Source organism: Diplodia corticola (assembly GCF_001883845.1).
Source record: "Diplodia corticola strain CBS 112549 chromosome Unknown scaffold4, whole genome shotgun sequence".
Taxonomy (NCBI): Eukaryota; Fungi; Ascomycota; class Dothideomycetes; order Botryosphaeriales; family Botryosphaeriaceae; genus Diplodia; species Diplodia corticola.
Window position 1 is genome coordinate 780,607 of NW_017971483.1, and position 18,771 is coordinate 799,377.

At 54.7% G+C, this 18,771-nt stretch overlaps 6 protein-coding genes across 6 annotated transcripts; 5 read left to right on the forward strand and 1 right to left on the reverse strand.

Annotated features, from left to right (window-relative positions):
* Window positions 1-61: 61 nt before the first annotated feature.
* Window positions 62-2,752, reverse strand: BKCO1_4000230 (c6 transcription factor; the record flags this gene model as incomplete). Its single annotated transcript, XM_020275661.1, has 9 exons — window positions 62-550; window positions 616-738; window positions 784-1,004; window positions 1,060-1,475; window positions 1,534-1,588; window positions 1,640-1,748; window positions 1,799-2,099; window positions 2,164-2,446; window positions 2,512-2,752. The coding sequence occupies 9 exons, from the start codon at window positions 2,750-2,752 to the stop codon at window positions 62-64; spliced, it is 2,238 nt and encodes a 745-aa protein (XP_020134181.1).
* Window positions 2,753-3,259: 507 nt separating this feature from the next.
* Window positions 3,260-3,803, forward strand: BKCO1_4000231 (ubiquinol-cytochrome c reductase complex ubiquinone-binding protein; the record flags this gene model as incomplete). The annotated part of the gene is made up of 4 exons (XM_020275662.1): window positions 3,260-3,309; window positions 3,365-3,430; window positions 3,480-3,692; window positions 3,740-3,803. 4 exons carry the CDS (start codon window positions 3,260-3,262, stop codon window positions 3,801-3,803), a joined length of 393 nt encoding a protein of 130 aa, XP_020134182.1.
* A 407-nt stretch (window positions 3,804-4,210) lies between these two features.
* BKCO1_4000232 (glucose n-acetyltransferase 1) lies at window positions 4,211-5,546 on the forward strand (the record flags this gene model as incomplete). Its single annotated transcript, XM_020275663.1, has 2 exons — window positions 4,211-5,344; window positions 5,418-5,546. 2 exons carry the CDS (start codon window positions 4,211-4,213, stop codon window positions 5,544-5,546), a joined length of 1,263 nt encoding a protein of 420 aa, XP_020134183.1.
* Window positions 5,547-7,384: 1,838 nt separating this feature from the next.
* On the forward strand, window positions 7,385-12,198 carry BKCO1_4000233 (mg2+ transporter zinc transport protein; the record flags this gene model as incomplete). The annotated part of the gene is made up of 5 exons (XM_020275664.1): window positions 7,385-7,550; window positions 7,608-8,802; window positions 8,853-11,583; window positions 11,637-11,861; window positions 12,082-12,198. 5 exons carry the CDS (start codon window positions 7,385-7,387, stop codon window positions 12,196-12,198), a joined length of 4,434 nt encoding a protein of 1,477 aa, XP_020134184.1.
* Window positions 12,199-13,961: 1,763 nt separating this feature from the next.
* On the forward strand, window positions 13,962-16,101 carry BKCO1_4000234 (uncharacterized protein; the record flags this gene model as incomplete). Its single annotated transcript, XM_020275665.1, has 3 exons — window positions 13,962-14,044; window positions 14,094-15,257; window positions 15,306-16,101. 3 exons carry the CDS (start codon window positions 13,962-13,964, stop codon window positions 16,099-16,101), a joined length of 2,043 nt encoding a protein of 680 aa, XP_020134177.1.
* Window positions 16,102-17,006: 905 nt separating this feature from the next.
* BKCO1_4000235 (carboxylesterase) lies at window positions 17,007-18,650 on the forward strand (the record flags this gene model as incomplete). The annotated part of the gene is made up of 1 exon (XM_020275666.1): window positions 17,007-18,650. One exon carries the CDS (start codon window positions 17,007-17,009, stop codon window positions 18,648-18,650), a length of 1,644 nt encoding a protein of 547 aa, XP_020134178.1.
* Between the last annotated feature and the right edge of the window lie 121 nt (window positions 18,651-18,771).

Consider the following 18,771-nt stretch of genomic DNA (forward strand, 5'->3'; position numbering starts at 1 on the left):
CACTATCCAGACCATCCGCTGCATCTTCAGTCGATGTCACTGGCTTCACCATGGAGACACTTCAGCTCTGCCACGGTGCGGGGAACTCTCCGGCTGCGGAACCGGAAAACAGGTCAAATCCGAACGAGCCGTCCATGTTGTCGAGGCCGACGCTCAGCCAGTTGGCCCAATCCTCGGCCAGGCCGTCCGCAAGCATCGGATCAAACAGCCCACCGGAACCCGGCAATACGCCCGGAGTGGCGTCGCGGTTGCCAGCGTCGACAGTATTCATTGGCGGCAAATTGGCAGCGGCTTCAGGAACAGGCTGCGCCTGCGGTGCGGCATCAGCCCGTACCTTGCTTGCGTCGTCGTCGTCGATGTTGTTGCGCGGGCGGCCCGCGTTCCGGGATGTGGCTGGGCCGGCCTGCACCTTTTGGATGAGGAACATCAGGCTCGATGTGCGGTGGGACATTGCATGCACGTCGTCGACTGCGGCCCGGTCGAGAGACTGCGACACGCGTTTTAGGAGACTCGTGGTGCCAAGGTCGGCGGCTGTGCGTAAGCCGGTTCCCTGCACAATATTGGCTGGCTTAGCAGGGGTTTGGCCATGCAGGTTTAAACGTTATTCCCGATTACCTTCAACAGCAGCGTGGCCGAAGTGAACATCCATGTCATGGTCGTGAATGGGATGAAACTCAGATAACCTTCTCTCTCAAGGTCGAGGACTCGTTCTAACACCTGGACGCTGGCTTTCGCAATCTGCGACACGTCAGCATGTCTTTCACTACTCTGAACAGAACATACTTCTTCGGTCATGTGAAGATCTCGACGGCTACGTTCCGACCGCAGGACTTCGGCGATGCTCAAGCCTTCCGGCCGATAGGTGCGCTCGAAATTCTGGATGCTGGGCTCGCCGGTCGTGAATCCCCGCAGCCGCTCCAGTATTGCTTGGAAAAAGATGGCGTGCAGATACGTCCAAACGTTGTAATATTGGATTTCGAGCGTCTTCCTGAACGCAAAAGGCCCTGCATGCTGCAATCAGAACGTGCTCAAGGAGAATTGATTGTCCAGTTCACACACCTGACAGGCGTTGGAACTTGTTCCACCAATCAGTCAGTATATCCACCAGGGCCGCAACGACTTCCGGGTGCCTGTCGCTGGTAATGATGTCCTTGGTGGCGCTGACCGACGAGTAGAGAGTGTTCTCGACAAGGCGGCAGAGACGGTACAGTTCAGCCCTGCTGTTGAGCAGCGTCGAGAAAACGCCCTCATCAGCATACTCGTCGGCCGTCGGGGCGGACGGCATGGGCAGCTTGAGGGAGGCACTACGGCCCAGGCGGAAGGCAATCTCCCAGGTGAGCGGGATGAGCAAGTCTCGGATGCGGGCGCGACGGCGGACATGGGTAGGGGCACGAGGCTGGGCTTCTCTGGATCTGGTGAGGCCTTCGACGAGGGATATCTCGTCTGCGAGATTGACGGCATGGCCGAGAAGTCGCCTTTACGCTCGTTGGTCTCATCAGCAAAACTCCCGGAAGGAAGTCCAAGGGGCCTTACCAAGATGTTGCATTCAGACGTCGGGCGAGCATATAAGCTTTCCGAGTTTCGTCATCTGCACTGCCGCACTCAGCATTGATTCACGAGATGACCAAAGCAATGGTACCTATGACAGAGTTCTGGGTGGTCCCCGGATCGGCAGCATCTACGCCAAACATGTTTGTAGCGCCTGCTATCGTCCCCTGGTTGGGCATGATGTCCATTGGTCGTGGACGCTGAAACAACATCAATGAGTTGCACTGGACCAAGCGCGATGGGGGCTCACCCATTCGACAAACAAGATTATGCTTTCGATGGTGGAAAGAATGCGGCTCTCCCGATCAGCAATGCTCTCAATCCCCCACAAAGATTGATGAATGGCCTGCTGCGCCTGCTTGAACAGGAAACTGTGGATTTCATGGGCTCGGGAGCTTGCAGGGGTGCCGTCGAGCCAGGCGTAGCGTGAAGCAACGGTGAGAATGGCGGTGCACAGGACGGGCTCATCGACGAGCAGGCCGTGACGTCGTGAGGAGTGCTGATACGTCTCATCGACGACGGGATAGAGAGGGTTCATCCGGTCGAAGTAGCTATGCAGGCGTCAACTAACCCCACGGGCACGGCAGGTCAAATGTCAGCAAAGTCCAGACGCACCATTGCAGCAGAAACTCGGCCTCCCGCGGGCTGATCCACCCATCCCGGCACAGGGCAAACTGGGCCCAGGCGGAGACGTGTTGCGAGTGCAGCGAGGCCTCAATGGCAGACGCATCCCAGGGGCTTGGATGCTGATCAGGGACGGTGGCGGTGCTGCTGGAAGCCGCGTCGGCAGGCCGGCCATGACCAGGCTCGGCAGCGCTGTCGTCCGACGCCGCAGCGGGAGCATGCACGCCCACCGAAGGCACAGAGTTCGGCAGAGAGTCTCCGCCCGCATCCAGTGCTGTGTCGGCGTCGCGTGTCAGCTTGGGGTGCGGAAGGTCGACGGGTGCTCAGGTGTTCACGCACAGTCATCAGCACCGCCTCTCCTCTTCCGGGTCGGCCTGCGCACGGCGGCTCGCGGCGGGCCGAAGACGCAGTCCAGGCGCGAGCGTCGACATCGCGCGCATGGCGGCTGCGGGTCGTCGGGCGAGCCGAGGTGGCAGCGCACCTTTTGCTCTTTGCAGGCCAGGCAGGCCTGGTAGTTGCGCCGAGCGCGGGTCGAGGCGCGTGGGGGCTGCGATGACGTGCCGGTTGGGGGCGTGGGCATGGCGCGGGGTGCGATTTGGGTACTAGTGCTATGGTGGGTGATGGTTGTGGTGCGATTGCTGCTGGCCGGCCACCTCTGTTCCGAGTCGAGCCGAACCGCCGGCTGAGATGATGTTGCCGCTTCCTGGCGCTTTCGCAACGCAGGCTGCTGGCCACGACAAGTGTGGTCACTGCGATGCGGCTGCATTCGACCGAGCTTGTACGACAGCGACTCGCCCAGTGGCCAGGCCAAGGTTGCACTAGCCAGGCAAACGCACTCAGCCCTGACCAAAGAAGTACAGTTTACGGTGGGCGGCCGAGCATCCTGGCCACCCGACGATCCTTTGGCCGTTAGCTACCGATCTGAGCCGATAGGGAGCGAGCACTCCAGCCTCAGGATGCGAATCCTAATCCTGTGCGCCCAAGAAGTTCTGCTGCATAAAGACGTTTGACAGCGCTGAGCTCTGCTTTTTTTTTTTTTTCATTTTCCCCTGCCTGCAAGCAACTTAATCGTTTTCACGTTGCAATCATGGGCGGTGGTGGCTACGGCGGTACCAACTCTCGCCGTCTGAACAATGTGTAAGAGCACATGCCGCCGGGGACAATTGCCTCCAATCTGACTGATTTCGCTCAGATACGTCAAGGATCCGCACTGGGGCGGACCTCACTGGTACAGTCTCGAAAACCGCATCGCCAAAGAGTAAGCCCGCAGACTGCTTACACACCAAAGCAACACCCTAACTCACCAGGTACCCAAAACTCACGCAATGGGGCGACCCGGTCTGGGGCACCGCCGAGAGGGGCATCACGACATATCGGCTGTCCTGGAACCGGCAGCGGGCCATGGGCGGGGCCTTGCACGCCGCCGTCTTCAACACTTGGCGCCGGGCCAAGGCCCAAGTCTTGTTTTGGGCGCCGCCGATTTTTGGTGCCTACTGGTTGATGACTTGGGCGAATGAACAGTATGTCGCCGCTGGATTATCTAGAGTCGTGCTGATGCAAGCTGCAGGAATGCGTGGGTTAATTCGAAAGAAGGAAGGGCTGCCACGGCGGAAGACGGGGCTGAGGAGTAGAAACTAGCTGCTGTAGTTTTGGGTGTATCGTCGTGGATTTATGTCGTCGGTGTGAGGAGCAAGGCAGTCCGGAATGTGACGTGTGTCGGTATGGGTCGTATGTAGCTTCTCCGGGTAGGACGCGAGGAAAAGCAGATGCAGTCGCGGCGGCAGCCTCTCGCCCGAGCCATTGGCGCGGCTGGAATCAGAGAGCATGCGAGATCAATGCCGGGGTTGCAGTTGGCCAGGCGAAGTCGTGGCGATCGACGCGGAGCTCGGGGCGAGCGGTGGATCGGCAACGGTCGGCGGCGATCAGTCAGCGGGCGGCGGAGAAGCGAAAGGGAGCTCTGGCTCTGGCGGGCCGGGGCTGACGCAGACGTGGACTCCCGTCCTCCCATCCCGTGAGACGACCGACACAAGGCTGCAGCATGCCGAACGGCACCTACACCCACTACTACAAGTCCAGGTCGTCGCCCCGGTCCATCCATGTGCCGCCGTCCAACCAGCAGCAGTGGGGCCCGCGCCCGCGCTCCTGGCGCCGCTCGCGCTGCCTGACCCTCGTCGCCGCCGCCCTGCTGCTGCTGCTCTGGTACAACCACCACCCGTCCGCCCAGCCCGCGCGCCCCGCAACCCACCTGCCCAACGGCCTCGCCGACGCCCACGTCGACTGGTCGCGCTTCGCCTACTCGCAGTATGCCACCAATGGCGCCTACCTGTGCAACTCGGTCATGCTGTTCGACCAGCTGCACCGCCTGGGCAGCCGCGCCGACCGCGTGCTCTTCTACCCCGAGGAGTGGGACCTCACCGTCGAGAGCTCCACCGACCGCGACAGCCAGCTGCTCCTCATGGCCCGCGACAAGCTCGGCGTCACCCTGCGGCCCACGAACATGCAGAGCGTGCGCACCGAGAAGCACGACGACGACGACGCCGAGGAGGAGACGTGGGACTTCAGCATCAACAAGTTCCTCGCCTGGAACCTGACCCAGTACGACCGCGTCCTGCACATCGACTCGGACGTCACCCTCCGCCGCCCGCTCGACGACCTCTTCTTCCTCCCCGCCGCCCCCGTCGCCATGCCGCGCGCCTACTGGGAGCTCCCCCACACCCGCAAGCTCACCTCGCTGCTCGTCCTGCTGCGCCCCTCCGCCGCCGAGTACGACGCCCTCATGCACGCCGCCTTCACCTCCGAGGGCATGCTCGGCGGCGGCGCCCGCCCCCACCGCTTCGACATGGAGCTCCTCAACGAGCGCTACGCCGACTCGGCCCTCGTCCTGCCCCACCGCGGCCTCGCCCTGCTCTCGGGCGAGTTCCGCGCCGTCGACCACACCATGTACCTCGGCAGCGAGGACGAGTACTGGGACACGGACCGCGCCCTGGACGACGCCCGCCTCGTGCACTTCTCCGACTGGCCCCTGCCCAAGCCGTGGATCATGTGGCCCGCCAAGCTGCTCGCCGACATGCTGCCCAAGTGCCGCATCCGCCCCGGCACCCCCGCCGAGAGCGGCTGCCAGGACCGGGAGGCGTGGAGGGCGCTGTATGACGATTTCAGGGCGAGGAGAAAGGTATGGCACTTTTTCTTTCTGAATCCTCCCTCTCTTTGTTTTGTGGTGGCTGACTTGTTGTTGCGTGAAACAGGATGTTTGCAAGCTCCTCAGCGTCCCCGCCCCGCAGTGGCCTCCGATCCCGAAGATGACCAAGCCAAAGGGCAAACCGGACGACGGCTCCGAGACCAAGGCTGCCCCGGACCCGAGAGATACGCCGTAGATGTTTCTCCCCCGGTTGTTGTTGATGTGCGGGTGCTGTACAATATATTTAGACGATATACGGAGGGCGTTGCGGCGTTGGTCTTGATTGTAGAAAAAGACGTCACGGCATCCCAAAAATGTGAAGAAAGAGCGGGATTGCATCCGGTATGCTCTGGCACCTATGTATAAAGCCTGGGCGTCCGGACGGTTGACAGGCTTTAAATCAGCCTCATACCACCGGAACAAAGCACGAGAGAGAGAGAGAGAGAGAGAGAATCTAAAACGAATGTCGTGTGCCATTGAGTCTGTCGTGATTTGGCGAGAATATCACCATTACAAGTAGCCGTGCGAAGAAGCATGCTTCAACCTTGGTCATAGGCAAAGTGTGCCTGCAATCTGGTCGGCGGACATTACGCTTCCATCTCTTAGAAAACACGTCACGCTCCGGCCCTTGATGCTGTTGTGATGGGGATTGGTAAGCTATGGAGGCATTGAAACAGCAGGCGAGTGGGAGACGATCACTCTCATCAGCTCGCAGGCTATCCGGAAGGCTGATTCGCTGATGGCTAGGAGATTGGAAATGTAGTACGGATAGGGCGGTCTTCCGTCTTCGGAACGAGCTTGTCTTTCGCACTGCTGCCCTCCTGACGCCATACAGGCGCATGCGTTTTGTTGGGCTTTTTTCTTTCCCGTGTCTCACATCAATCTTCGGGAATTCCCGTTGCACTGCCATGCGAGGATGCTTGCATTGGGTCAGGAGAATGACCTTTTCAGCTCGGTCGCGTTTGAGCTTCCCCACTGCGCTCGCTGATCGTGAGCTGGCGGAACAAAAGAAATATACTACTCCACCAACATCCCGCCAGTGAGATAAGGTAACGGTAGTATCAGCGACTCTGCAGCTGGGAGCACGTCTTTCATGCTGCATATTGCATCAAGGTCCGCCCATCGGAAAATGCAGGCCACATGAAATGGAGGTCCAGATGAAAACATGACTACCAGCTACACATACGACAGTAGGCTGATAAAGTAGTACAGTATGAGACCGAGAACGATAAAAAAGTACGAGATGCATGTTGGCGAGTTGAAGCAATCACAAGAGAAAAAGAAGCACATCCACAGCTAGTCATGAAGCACCGAGTTCCGACCTTGGTAAGGCATTTGGCCGCAACAGTGCTTGTTGACAGTGAGAATTTCTTTCAACTGCCCCACTGTGATCGACGCAAGCGTCGACGTGGCGAGCTTCAGCTTCTGGGGTGCCAGTGCAGCCGCCGTGAGCCGTGACTTTTCTTAGATGGGGAATCATTCGCGAATAGACACGAATAGGGGTCCACCAGTTTAGCCGCATCGAGTGGTCTATGGAATCTTGGATTGCACTCGCAAGAGGTCCCCGGAGGGTGTCAAGAAGGCCTTGGGCTATTTGGCATCTTGAAGAACCTGATGATGGGAATGGGGAAGAGGCCCCGATTGGAAATTTCTCCGAATAGTCTCCAACGTAGCGGTTGTCAGGTTGAGAAGCAATTTGGGGTGCCGCAAGAGAAAGGAGCGGCAGATCTTTCCCAGAAATGGTATGCCCCAGTATCGTCAGGTCGTCCGGTGCAGTTGGATTTTTTTTTTCTCCCCAGGGCTGCACGAAACGATACGTGTACTCGACCTTGTACTGGGGATTGCATTCAAAAGGCCTTCGTTCCTTCGTCCTCGCAGGGTCAGACTATTCAGTCAACACAGCATCATTGCCCTTCCTTGCCTACGAGCTTCCATTGTCCATGCATCAGAAGCGATTTGTGCATCAGTTCAACGTCCACAACTAGCAGGCCAGAAAATTGCTCGTATACAGCGCGCCGTATCCCCCGGCACACCATGAGCGCACCATCTCCTGGACCGGACGCTGAAGCTCAACCAGAGTCAGCACCGCAACATCTCCACGGACATGAATCGCAGAACCCTCCAATGGAGGCGCCAGCAGCAGATTCCAAGCCCCCCGAAGCACCCAAAGAAGACGACGGTCGAGAAGAGTTCATTCGGAGTGAGTGTGATCATCAGCCATTTGTCTAGCTTCGCTTCTAATCAAGGTTGATTGAAGACTTGGGCACGTGGATCCCGGACAATCGACGAACGTCACTTCCCAAGAACCCAAAAGCAAATTCCAATGGGATACGGAACCGCGAAACGTACAGCTCTTTTGGCGACAGCGGCACAACGGCAAGCGTTAGCGCGCATGGTCATCTATTGCAGATTTGCCGATACTTTGGCGTTGGCCGGTCTGGCTTCTTCTGTGTTGACCAGCGTGACATCTCAACTCCATGGTACTCGAGTTCCCGCCTACGAGATCTTCTAGCAAAAGCGCAAGATAGTGCTGTCGCTTTTGGAATAGATTGGAAAGGTGCTTTCGGAGACAAATGGGACTTTCATAAAGCCCTTCCTCATCTGGAATTTGTTGACGACCGATGGCCACGCTTCACCAGCTTCACGTGCGATGCACCTGACACATCCTGCCAAGCTATCAATCAAAAAGAAACAGCATCCGGAAAGCAGTCCTCAATTCATGGCTTATCGAGGGATTTCTCTCTCTCGGTCCAATACTTCTGTTCTGATGGAACAATCTTTCAAAGAAGTACGTTGAAACGAGAGAACAAGACAGATGAAGATTTGGACCTCACTTGCTTGGAGTTGGAGACAGGCCTTCTTATTCGAAACCTCGATTTTACGGAACGCTTGCGCTTCAACGACAAGTCCGCATTTTTCCATCGTTCCAACCAATTCCGAATCGAGAATGATAGTCTCACAGTCTCTCGAAAAATTCCGAAAAATAGGTTTGAGGAAATGGGCATTAAAAGCGCTGATAAACACAAGGACGTTGTCCTAACCATCAAAGCTTACGTGAATGGGAAGTTTCAAGCATTCTGTTTGGATAAGGATGGCCAGGCTCCCACCATCAGCTTCAGTGAAGCGATCCAAGCTCAAGTCAAAAAATTCGGGGTGCTAGATGTGCTTCTAACCTACAGCCTACGGCTCAAGAAAATAAATGAAAACAAGTCGGCTGACTGGGACGCAATGGCGAAAATGTGTCAGGATGAATCTTATGAAAAAATAATCTTTTCAAGCCACGAGCATTTGGACTTCCTCATTCGGCGCAACCTGGAGCACATTTTATCTGTTTGTAGTATCCCCGTGGCTTCACCAACACCAGAATCCGGCGACTGCAAGCACGAGGACTCGCCAATTGCTTTGACGTGTGGAGACATCTCTGGCCATCGCGTTGGTACATCAGCAAGTTTGTAAGTACCAAGTATTGATGTTTTGCTAAAACGACGCTAACAATATTTAGTTATGCCATACAATTCTTGCAGTCGATGATTGAGCATCTCAAGAGCATGCAGACCCTTTATGCCAAGCACTTGAAAAACAGAATCATAAACACTTACAAGCGCCATTTGAAGTGGGTATCTGAGTCAACGGATCCTGGACCTGAGGGGGAACAACTGGCATTCTCTGCACACTACTGGGCCAACGGAAAACGAATCGAAGACACATCTTACCTGCCCGAGCCATCCCTCGTCGACACTCCTTTGCAGGTGCTCAAATTCTACGGCCTCAGTTACTCGTCGGAACATGCAAGGACGCGACTGTGGAACAGAATCGTGGCATGGCTCCAAGACTTAGACCAGAAGGATGAACGGAAGAAGTATGCATTCGCACGGATGACTTCGACAGAAAAGGAGAAGTTCCATTTGGTGGATCACGTTCGAATATGGCAAGCATTGTCGCGGATAGACAGTCTCGGTTTCGACGACAACAAGGTCAACATGATTAAGGGGCGGTTCGACGAGGGTACTGTTCGAAAGAGGATCCTGAAACGTTTCATTACGGAGAATCCGATGTCAAACCGACGCATGATCGCAACATCTCGCACAAGGTCAGAGACACGATTTCTTCTCCATTCCAAGGACACCGCTCTTTTCTACGCCATTGATTCCGGGATATTCTACAGAAAGGAGAAAAATCCCGACGAAAAGAATGATGGCTGGAAAGGTATCATGGACGAATGGAGGAACACGATTGAGTGTCAGGTCGAACACCAAGAAACACAGGCACTGGAATGGAGAAAGCCTCTTTGGTACGCCATGTCGGTCATTCTCGCGTCAAAAAAACGGCAGATCAACAAAACATTGTCAGCAGGACAGCTCTTCGGTACTGCAACCGAGAATCTGTTTGACATGTCTTCACCAAGCGGTCTGTTCCCTGGCTTCTTGACAGAGAGCAAGGAACCCATGCACTTCCGAAACGAGACTTATCGGGACACCTACTGGCAAACCACCTTCGAGATCCCCTACATCCTTTGGAAGTATGGCAAGACTCGTCTTGAAGCAGCTGGCGACCGGCCGTTGGGCAACGAGGCAAAGAGCACAGGGGTCAACCCTTCCTCCATCACAAGCGGATTCATGGCGAAGAAGCTTCAATTTGCCAACATGAACAAGCTCGTTGACCCAAAGGGACTTGTCGAGATATCGGATGATTGGCTTCAACCAGGACCAGAGGCTCTGGAGTTTAGGCCACAGTCGGAGTGTCGAAACGGTATGAGTCGTGATGAATACGGTGCCTTCATCCGCAAACTCGACGACTTTCCAACCAGTGCAGACATTGTGGCGTACGCTGCCTGGGAATCGTATCACGGAAAAAAAAGGGGGAAAGCGAACTCGTTCACAGATGCTACAGGAGAGAAGGCTCTTGTCGCAGATGTTCCTCAGGGAAATGAGGAATCGAAAAGGGAAAGATTGAAAAAACCCTTGCTCTGTAACGAGAAGCTTCTTAAACTCCTCGAACAGCCACGAGACGTTCTATCGTCCAAAAAACGTTTGATTTGGTTGCCTGAGGCTGACAAAGAGACGGCATTGATTTGCTGCCTTGCGTCTCCCACCGCTGAGCGGAACGACTTATCAGAATTCTTCGACCGACATGCACTCTACGACAAGTACTTTTCCGATGAAACGTCAGCAGCATTGAATGAATGGAAGACTGAGTTGCATCTCTCATTCTATCGGCTCGCTGAGTTCACCAAACTAGCGGATTTCCGTCAGAAAGAAGGCATCCCGAAGTTCAGCTATGTCGTTCCTCGACCTCCGAAATCTCAACAGGGTCCAGCGGGTGTGACTGGTATTGTTCGCGCGACGATGGGCTTCAGATTCGTGGGTGACTTCTTTGATCGGTACTGGACCTGTCACTTCCTGGAATACGCACCGGGGAATCCTTCTTCGAAACCCAATTCGAATGACAACTTCGGCAGAAGCAAGCGACAACCGACTCAAACACAAGGCCATACCGCTGATAGCCGCTCTCAACCGGATCCAGACACAGAGCAGAACACTGCTTCTAGTTCAACTTTGCAGACCGGGGCCTCGAAACTTGAAGAGCGCATGTCATCTCTGAGGATAACCGCCATCAAGGATACTCCAACTGGGAAAGAGAAACATCCATGGCAACGGCGAAAGGTGCTCGAGCTTCTTTTGCTCGACATGATTCTGGATGAGATCAAGACGGAGACGGAGAAGATATTCGTCTGGGCTCGGGACAGCGTTCTTAGAAGTCCAGGTGACGGTGAAGGAGATGAGTCTCCATACTCGGGAGAGAACGCTCGAAAGAGTGTACTTGGGAAATTCGAGCATGGAGACAATCGTTATTCTTACGAAATGGCCGTCTCCGATCTGTCGAATCCTCTTTCCGAGGCTCTCGACAGCACTTACCAGTTTCTCAAACTAAGCGAAAGTGAAAGTTACTTCAACCTTATCAGTCGATGGAGGTTGTTTGAGAATATCCTCGAGACGCTGGGAGATGATCTTGACGGAAATCTGGACAGAATCAGTGAGTGGAGCAACCGCGAGGTGGACCGGGAGCCAGAGAGCCCAAGGTGGACGAGAAACGACGAGCGAAATTTCCGAAACACAATCCATAAGGTCCGATTTCAAAACCAGAGGAAGGTCCGGGATCTGGAGAGACTGAAGGTCAAAATCAAAGCATTTCGGGATTCGTTAACCGGACGCTTGGGCTCTATTCGGGACGATGTAAGTCTCAAACCCCCACCCTCACTATATCGCAAGTACTGAAGTAAGTATAGAAGAGCTTCAGGGGCTCAGAGAACATGTCACTGTTCACCTATGTGACTGTCGTCTTTCTGCCTCTTGGCTTTGCCACAGGTATCTTCAGCATGAGCGGCGCTCCAGAGAGGCTTACCCTTGGCTTTATGGTAGCAACGGCCATCATCTCGTTACTAATCACCGTATTCGCCTTGGCAAATGCCGAACTCCTGGACGACACTATCGTAGAGCCGCTGACCAAGCTGGTTCGAGGCTGTGGGAAACCGTTAGTATCGATTGTCCTGTTCGCAGTCTACCCTTGCCTCTTTGTGGTGTGCTCCGTCCAAGCATTACTGCGGCCATTCTTTCGTCCAATATACCAACACGTGGTCGAGCCGCTGTTGAAGGTGCTGGATGAACATGGGCATTTGGAAGATTACAGAAAGCGACTCCATCGAGTGCGTACGGCTGATGTGACGAAAAAAGCTCAGCAGCTCATGGACCGAAGGCACAATTCCTCTTCAGATTCACCGCGAAACATGGAAGATCAACCTGCCAGAAACGAGTAAATTTTACGGCCCACTGGTCGGGTTCGATGAATGAAGAGTTGTATGTATTTTTTTTTTCGCCTAAGCTTTCTTCATAGGCTGTTTTTGATTCAGGCTTGGACATTCAATCATATTGAATTGCTGCGTATTGTGTATATTAACCAAGATCGGCATTTTGTTGGACTATTATGCTACTCTATGGTAATATTCATGTATGACAGTATGTGGTAATGCCTACTCAGTCTAGAGACCTTGTGACGCTCTTTCTAAAGGAAATCTTTGCATGATCATCGAAACACATAAATGAAACCTACTTTCAACGTTACCCCCGCCCCATCGATGAGGAAGGTGACGCACAGGTCACTTATAAGCTGGTAATACAACATATACTGTAAGGCTGACAACTTATACTTCGTACGACAGTATGCTGCTAGGGTGTTCCCTATGCACTAAGCAGTAAGCACGTCAGGTATGAATGCCTTTACATCCATTCGGTGACCTCTAAGCGATGAAGTAGAGTACGCCTGTATAATACAGATCTTTGGCTGGACAATTAGCTTTTCGAAATGGCCCTTTTCCTTTCTGATTCCATGTCGTGTGTTACAACGAATCTGATGTATTCCTGCCATATTTTGGTTGAAGTCGGTGCACAAGGTATGTATATTTTGCACGTACGTCAATGGCGCATCCCTCATGGATGCCATGGGGCCAAGAAAAGGTGGGTAGCCGTCTTGTCAGTGGGCCTGAGACGTGTGACCGAGACGACGTGCGGCGCCCTCGAAACAGAGCGACCGAGTTCGCGCGTACACAGCATCCGGGCCATCCGAGACAGCGGGGCGAGTCTGTTCCGATTGAGGAAGGAGGTTGAGCTTGGGAAGGCGTAAAAGAGCAAATTGGCGCAACCATGCAACGACATCAGCCGTGCGGTTGGATCCTGCAAGGCCAGTGCAGTCCAGGCATCAGCAGTCATCTATGTTCGTACTTCGTAGGATGGGGGGCCCAACTCACACAGAGTTTGCAACAATAGACTTGGCTGTTTTCAGCTTGCAAGATTCGGAAGGGTGCTACCGAACTCAGCGCGCTGCTCCTTGCTTGACTTGGCGCTGGGTTTATGAACACTAATATAGGCAGTCTGACGTTAACTTGGTGAAGTGTATCGCCGCATGGATGACTCAGCATGGCACCGATTTTGATCAAAACAGCCTGCTATATATTCCGTGTTCGCGCCCTTCCTTTCGTTCACATATCACCTTTGTGGAATCATGACCGACTTTCAATTGAGGCATGTTTGGCAGCCACGCAACTACGTGTCGTTGACTCGCTAACATATTGACAAGTCCTACCCCGTCCGACAACCAGTACTCACGAGTCCGTGGTTTGTCCATGGATATCCCTCAATCTACTCAAAACCACGACATTCTCAGCGCAAAGAGGAAACAAGATGGTCGGATATCCAAAGTACTGCGCAATGGCTGGCAGGCTATCACACGCAAGCGTATTGGCTCAGGCTGGTCAACTGGCGTCAAAGGTGCTGCAGCCTTTTCGGCTTTCGCACTGATAGTCAACATCTCTGTCGCCGTTATTACCTACAAAATGCTGCTCGACCGAGGCAGTAGTTGAACCTTCGCCCCACTCGTCGTCGGAAACTGTGAGAAGATCAAACGACTTGGGACTTGGATTCACTTGGCTATCAACATCCTGAGCTCTCTCGTTCTGAGCGGAAGCAATTACGTTCCGCAATGTCTGAGCGCGCCAACCCGAAAAGAAGTCAACAAAGCCCACTCAGAAGGCTTTTGGCTTCACATTGGTGTTCCGAACATGCGCAACCTCCGAAAGATTCAACGCAGAAAGCTCTACATCTGGATCATTCTCAGCCTTTCGTCGGTCCCGTTCCATTTGCTGTAAGTCACGCGTTCGCGGATACAGTATGCGCCACTGACTTGGAACAAGATACAACTCCGTGTTCTACACATCTACCGTGACGTATGCGTATGATATATACATTGCCAACGAGGGATTCGCGAACGGAGCACCTTTCGACGAGGATCTGTTTCCATCGCCTCCACCGGAATTTGATTTGCCAACAAACAACGCGACCATCCGTTGGCCCGACGGAACCGTCAACGAAACCTGGAACTATATACATTACTCCACCAGCCCTCACGACGTCCGCAAACTTGCAGCAAAAGGACTCAGTGATCAATTCGAGCGCTTAGACAAGGACGAGTGCATGAAACACTATGCCAACGCCATCTTGACGGGCCGCCGAAACCTGATTCTCGTCGCGTCAAACTCGCCGCTTGACAACCTTACTTTCACGGGAGGCATAGAGTACGATTTATTAACCGCCGGAAATTACACCAGTATGAGCGTATCCTGGTCCGACGTCTTGCACTCGCCTGATGTGGCGTGTGGTCCCCCGGACTCTTCCCAAGCTATCCTCACGCAATCACTGCGTTTCGTCAGCTGCCGCAGCAATTCTTCGCTGTACGCAGTCATACCGTGGGAACGGCCACTTGCAGATAATCGGGAGGTCGACTATTTCCAGTGGATCTGCTACCAAGGAGGCTCGGACCCGAGCCACTGGATCACCGGCTCGTCGGATTGTGCTGCGAAGGCGGCATGGAAAGACTACCTCGGGGAACGAACGTGGACCGTTGCTGGTTTTGAAATCAACCACTGCTTGAGTGAGAGAATGCCGGGCGAGTGCAGTTTGAACGTCGCACTGCCGCTCTTATTGTCAGTCATGTGCTCTAACGTTGTCAAACTGATTGCTATCGTGGCTGCTGCTTTGACGATCAAGGAAAACCCTCTGATGACGATCGGAGATGCGGTGGCGTCATTTGTACGGGAGCGTGACGAGACCACTAGCGGCATGTGCAACTGGTCTTGGAAGGATGTGGCTCAGCGAGAGAAGGAGCGAAGCCCGAAGGTTGACGGGAGCGCTTACGGTGCTGAAATCGCTGGTATCTCCATGGAACAACTTACACGCCGCGACGAGAGTTCCGAAATCAACGGTTATCTGCCTGTGCAATCGGCAAGGCCTTTCTCGGCTTCGAAGCAAAGGTTGTACGAAGCATCGAGTAAAGGTCGTTGGAAGGTTTCCGGCTTCATGTAAGTCCCTCACGTAGGCCAACGGAAACGCCTGCTCACCGATACCAGGTTGGCCACGGCCTTTTCGGCCATTTCCGGACTATTCTACTACTCCATGTTTGAGTTTCACAGAAGCGGCAAGGCCCGCTGGATCTGGGAGATGGGGATCGGCGCCGTGCTCCCCGAAACGCTCATCAGCGGGTGGAATGTAGCAACGAGCGGCGACCAGGCAATCGTCCAGACAGTACTCATCGCCAACTTGCCACAGCTGCTTCTTTCGTTTCTCTACTTTACCATGAACAGTCTGGTCACAAACATGTCTTTGGCCTCCGAGTGGGCCCGTTTCGGACAGCGCAGGTGTGGTTTGCGTGTGTCCGCACGGCGCAGCATCGAGCAGAAGTCGACATACTTCTTGCAGCTTCCGTACAGACTCGGAGTTCCGCTCCTCTGCTTGTCAGTCTCGCTACATTGGATGGTCTCGCAGAGCCTTTTCTTCGTGCAGATCAAAGGCAAAAACGCCGTTGGGGCGTGGTTTCGCTTGAACAATCTCACTGAGGCCGATGAGATCATTACCTGCGGCTATTCTCCGCTCGGCATGCTTATCACCCTGGTCATACTCGCCATTCTGGCGGGCTTCGCTCTCATCATTGGGTCCCGCCGATTGGAGCCCGGTATCCCGATGGCTGGAAGCTGCAGTATGGCTATCTCGGCAGCGTGCCACGTCCCGGAGGGGACGTCGGAGCTCTCGCCTGTGAAGTGGGGAGTTATTCTTGACGAGCAGGCTGGTATTAGAGAAGAGCACGGCCACTGCTCTTTTTCGAATGGCGAGGTTGGGAGTCCTATCGTTGGGAGGATGTATGCGTAACTTATTTCAGGCTAGAAACTTCGAACAGTATCCATCCACTCTGTATCGATATGGGCCTCCATTCGCTCCGTAGTTGATCCTGAGCGGTGAAACAAAGCTAATTATTGCCGGTCGAAGGGACGCTTACGTTCGTAACGAGCCAAGCCCTGTCTCCTCCGAGGCCACCTCCGAGGTTCTTTGTCGCAGCGTATATTTTTGCTGGAAACTTGGACAGCACACCAGTTTCCCATTGAGATTAAACCATTGAAGATGGCAGCGCGCTCTTTATGAACTGTGGGCGTTTCATGCTAAAAAGACTGGTAGTGTCGACAGTGGCGATGCTCGCCAAGAGTCTCGATGAGGAAAGCGTTAATGCCCTCGGAGGTAAAGTCGGAGATAAAATCAGACGGCTGTAGCAGATGGGATAATAGACAGGACTTCCCAAGCTCGGACGGATGCGGTCGGCGTGTAGTAATATAAGTAGCGGTAAGCAATAGGCACCACTTCGGCCATAAAGCTAGGCCCGAACATCTCCGAGCTCGGGTTTACAGCAGGCTGTGGACACGCGTCACACACAGCTCTAGAATTACGAGCTCACACTACTGGCGTGCCTGACCTCTGGGGAAGATCGACCGGTAAGTCGGGCTGACAAGGAGAAACGCCGCGTAATTTTGAGTGAGAGATCCGTATAAACGTAAACCTAAACGCGCATGCATGAAGTCCGGTACGCTCTTTAGGCAGGTCGTTCCTGCATCACTCCACAGTAGATCGTTGAGATCAGGCATGGTGTGCTCAGATGAGGTGATGTTTCATCCGATCCCGGCCGGCCATCTTCGTCTGGGCAGTTCGCATTTATAGCCGATGCGAGTATATAAGACGTCGGCCCCGAGTCTCATGTCGCACCTCCACGCTCCAAGACTACAGCCATGAAGGTGTCACGGGCTTCACGTTTCCTTCCCATCCTGGCTTTGGGCTATGCTCCCAGCCAATCTTCGGCCACTCTTTACGATGTCCCGATCGAGACGGAATACGGAACCGTGCAGGGGTTCAAGTACTTCAACAGCACCACGACGCAGAAGTACTTTGGACTCCCCGACAGTGACATTGCCGCATTTCTCGGCGTGCCATATGCGGCGGATACAGCGTACGAGAATCGCTGGAAGCCGGCGCAGCCCCGCGAACGATGGAATGGAACTCTGAAGGCGACCAAGTTCGGGCCGGCGTGCCCCATTGCCCACCAGGCTGTCGACTACACGCTCAGCGAGGACTGCCTCTCGGTCAACATCTGGACCCCAGCCACTTCGCCCAACGCCTCACTTCCGGTCTTGGTCTGGAACTACGGAAGCGGGGAGACAAGCGCAGAGCCTCTCTACGACGGAGGAGGGCTGGCTACCAAGGATGTCATCGTCGTGAGCTACAACTACCGCGATGCCGCCTTCGGGTTCCTCGCACATCCTACTCTCAACGAAGAGTCTGGCCAAAACTCATCTGGGAATTACGGGATCCTCGACTTCATCACTGCGCTTGAGTGGGTGCAGAAGAACATTGCCAACTTTGGTGGCGACCCGAACAAGGTGACCATCGCCGGCGAATCCTTCGGCTCTGCACAGGTGTACCACGCCGTCAACAGCCCGTTGGCGAAGGGCCTCTTCCGCGGCATGATCGCCGAGAGCGGGATTCGATACCCCTACGACCCGCTGCTTGCCGCCCTCGCAACCTCGTACCGAACCATGGACTACGGCATCGAAACCGGTCTCAACTACACCAGTTTCCACAACGTCAGCAGCATTGCCGAGCTGCGCACCCTCAGCATGGAAGAGCTCTTGGTGGGCAGCGACGACAGAGACTACTCCATCAGCAACCTGACCGCCCTCTGGACGTCGAACCCACCGCTGTTCAAATCCACTCTGGACGACTACGTCATCCCGATGAAGTACATCGACGAGCTCATCCAGGGCCCCGCCAACGACGTCGTCATGATGACTGGCAACAACCGCGACGAGAGCGGCGCCTCGACGACGACCAACTTCACGCTCGACGAGTTCGAGCGGTACAACACGGCGTGGTACGGCAACCTGTCGTCCGAGTTCTTCAAGCTGTACCCCGCCTCCAACTCCAGCGAGGGCAACGCCCAGTGGAACCAGGCGGCGTGCGATCTTTCGCTCGTCTCGTCGTACCTCTACGCCAACGGCTGGATCAAGTCGGGCGCAAGCAGCCCGTTCTACACCTACTACTGGGACCACGCGCGGCCGGGCACCACGTCGGGCGCCGCGCACATGACCGAGATCAACTACGTGTTGAGGAACCTGTACGCCACGGACCTGCCGTGGACGGCGTATGACCACTACGTGGCGGATGTCCTGTCGTCGTACTGGGCAAATTTCGTCAAGACGGGGAACCCGAACTTGGGCGGGTCGTTCACGAACGGGACGCTGGCCACGTGGAGTGCGAATCAGCAAGGCAACGAGACTGTCATGCATCTCGGAGAAGGCTTTGGGTCGGTAGCGATTGCGACGCCGGAGAAGGTGGATCTCTTGACGAGGTGGATGCATGGCCTGACGCCGTACTAGTGGGCATTGACACTGTTGGCAGCGCCCACGGATGAAGAACTGTACATACATACATACATACATGCACGCCACGACCAACGTAATGAATCACCATACAACCATGCTCTCCACACCTCCCCCC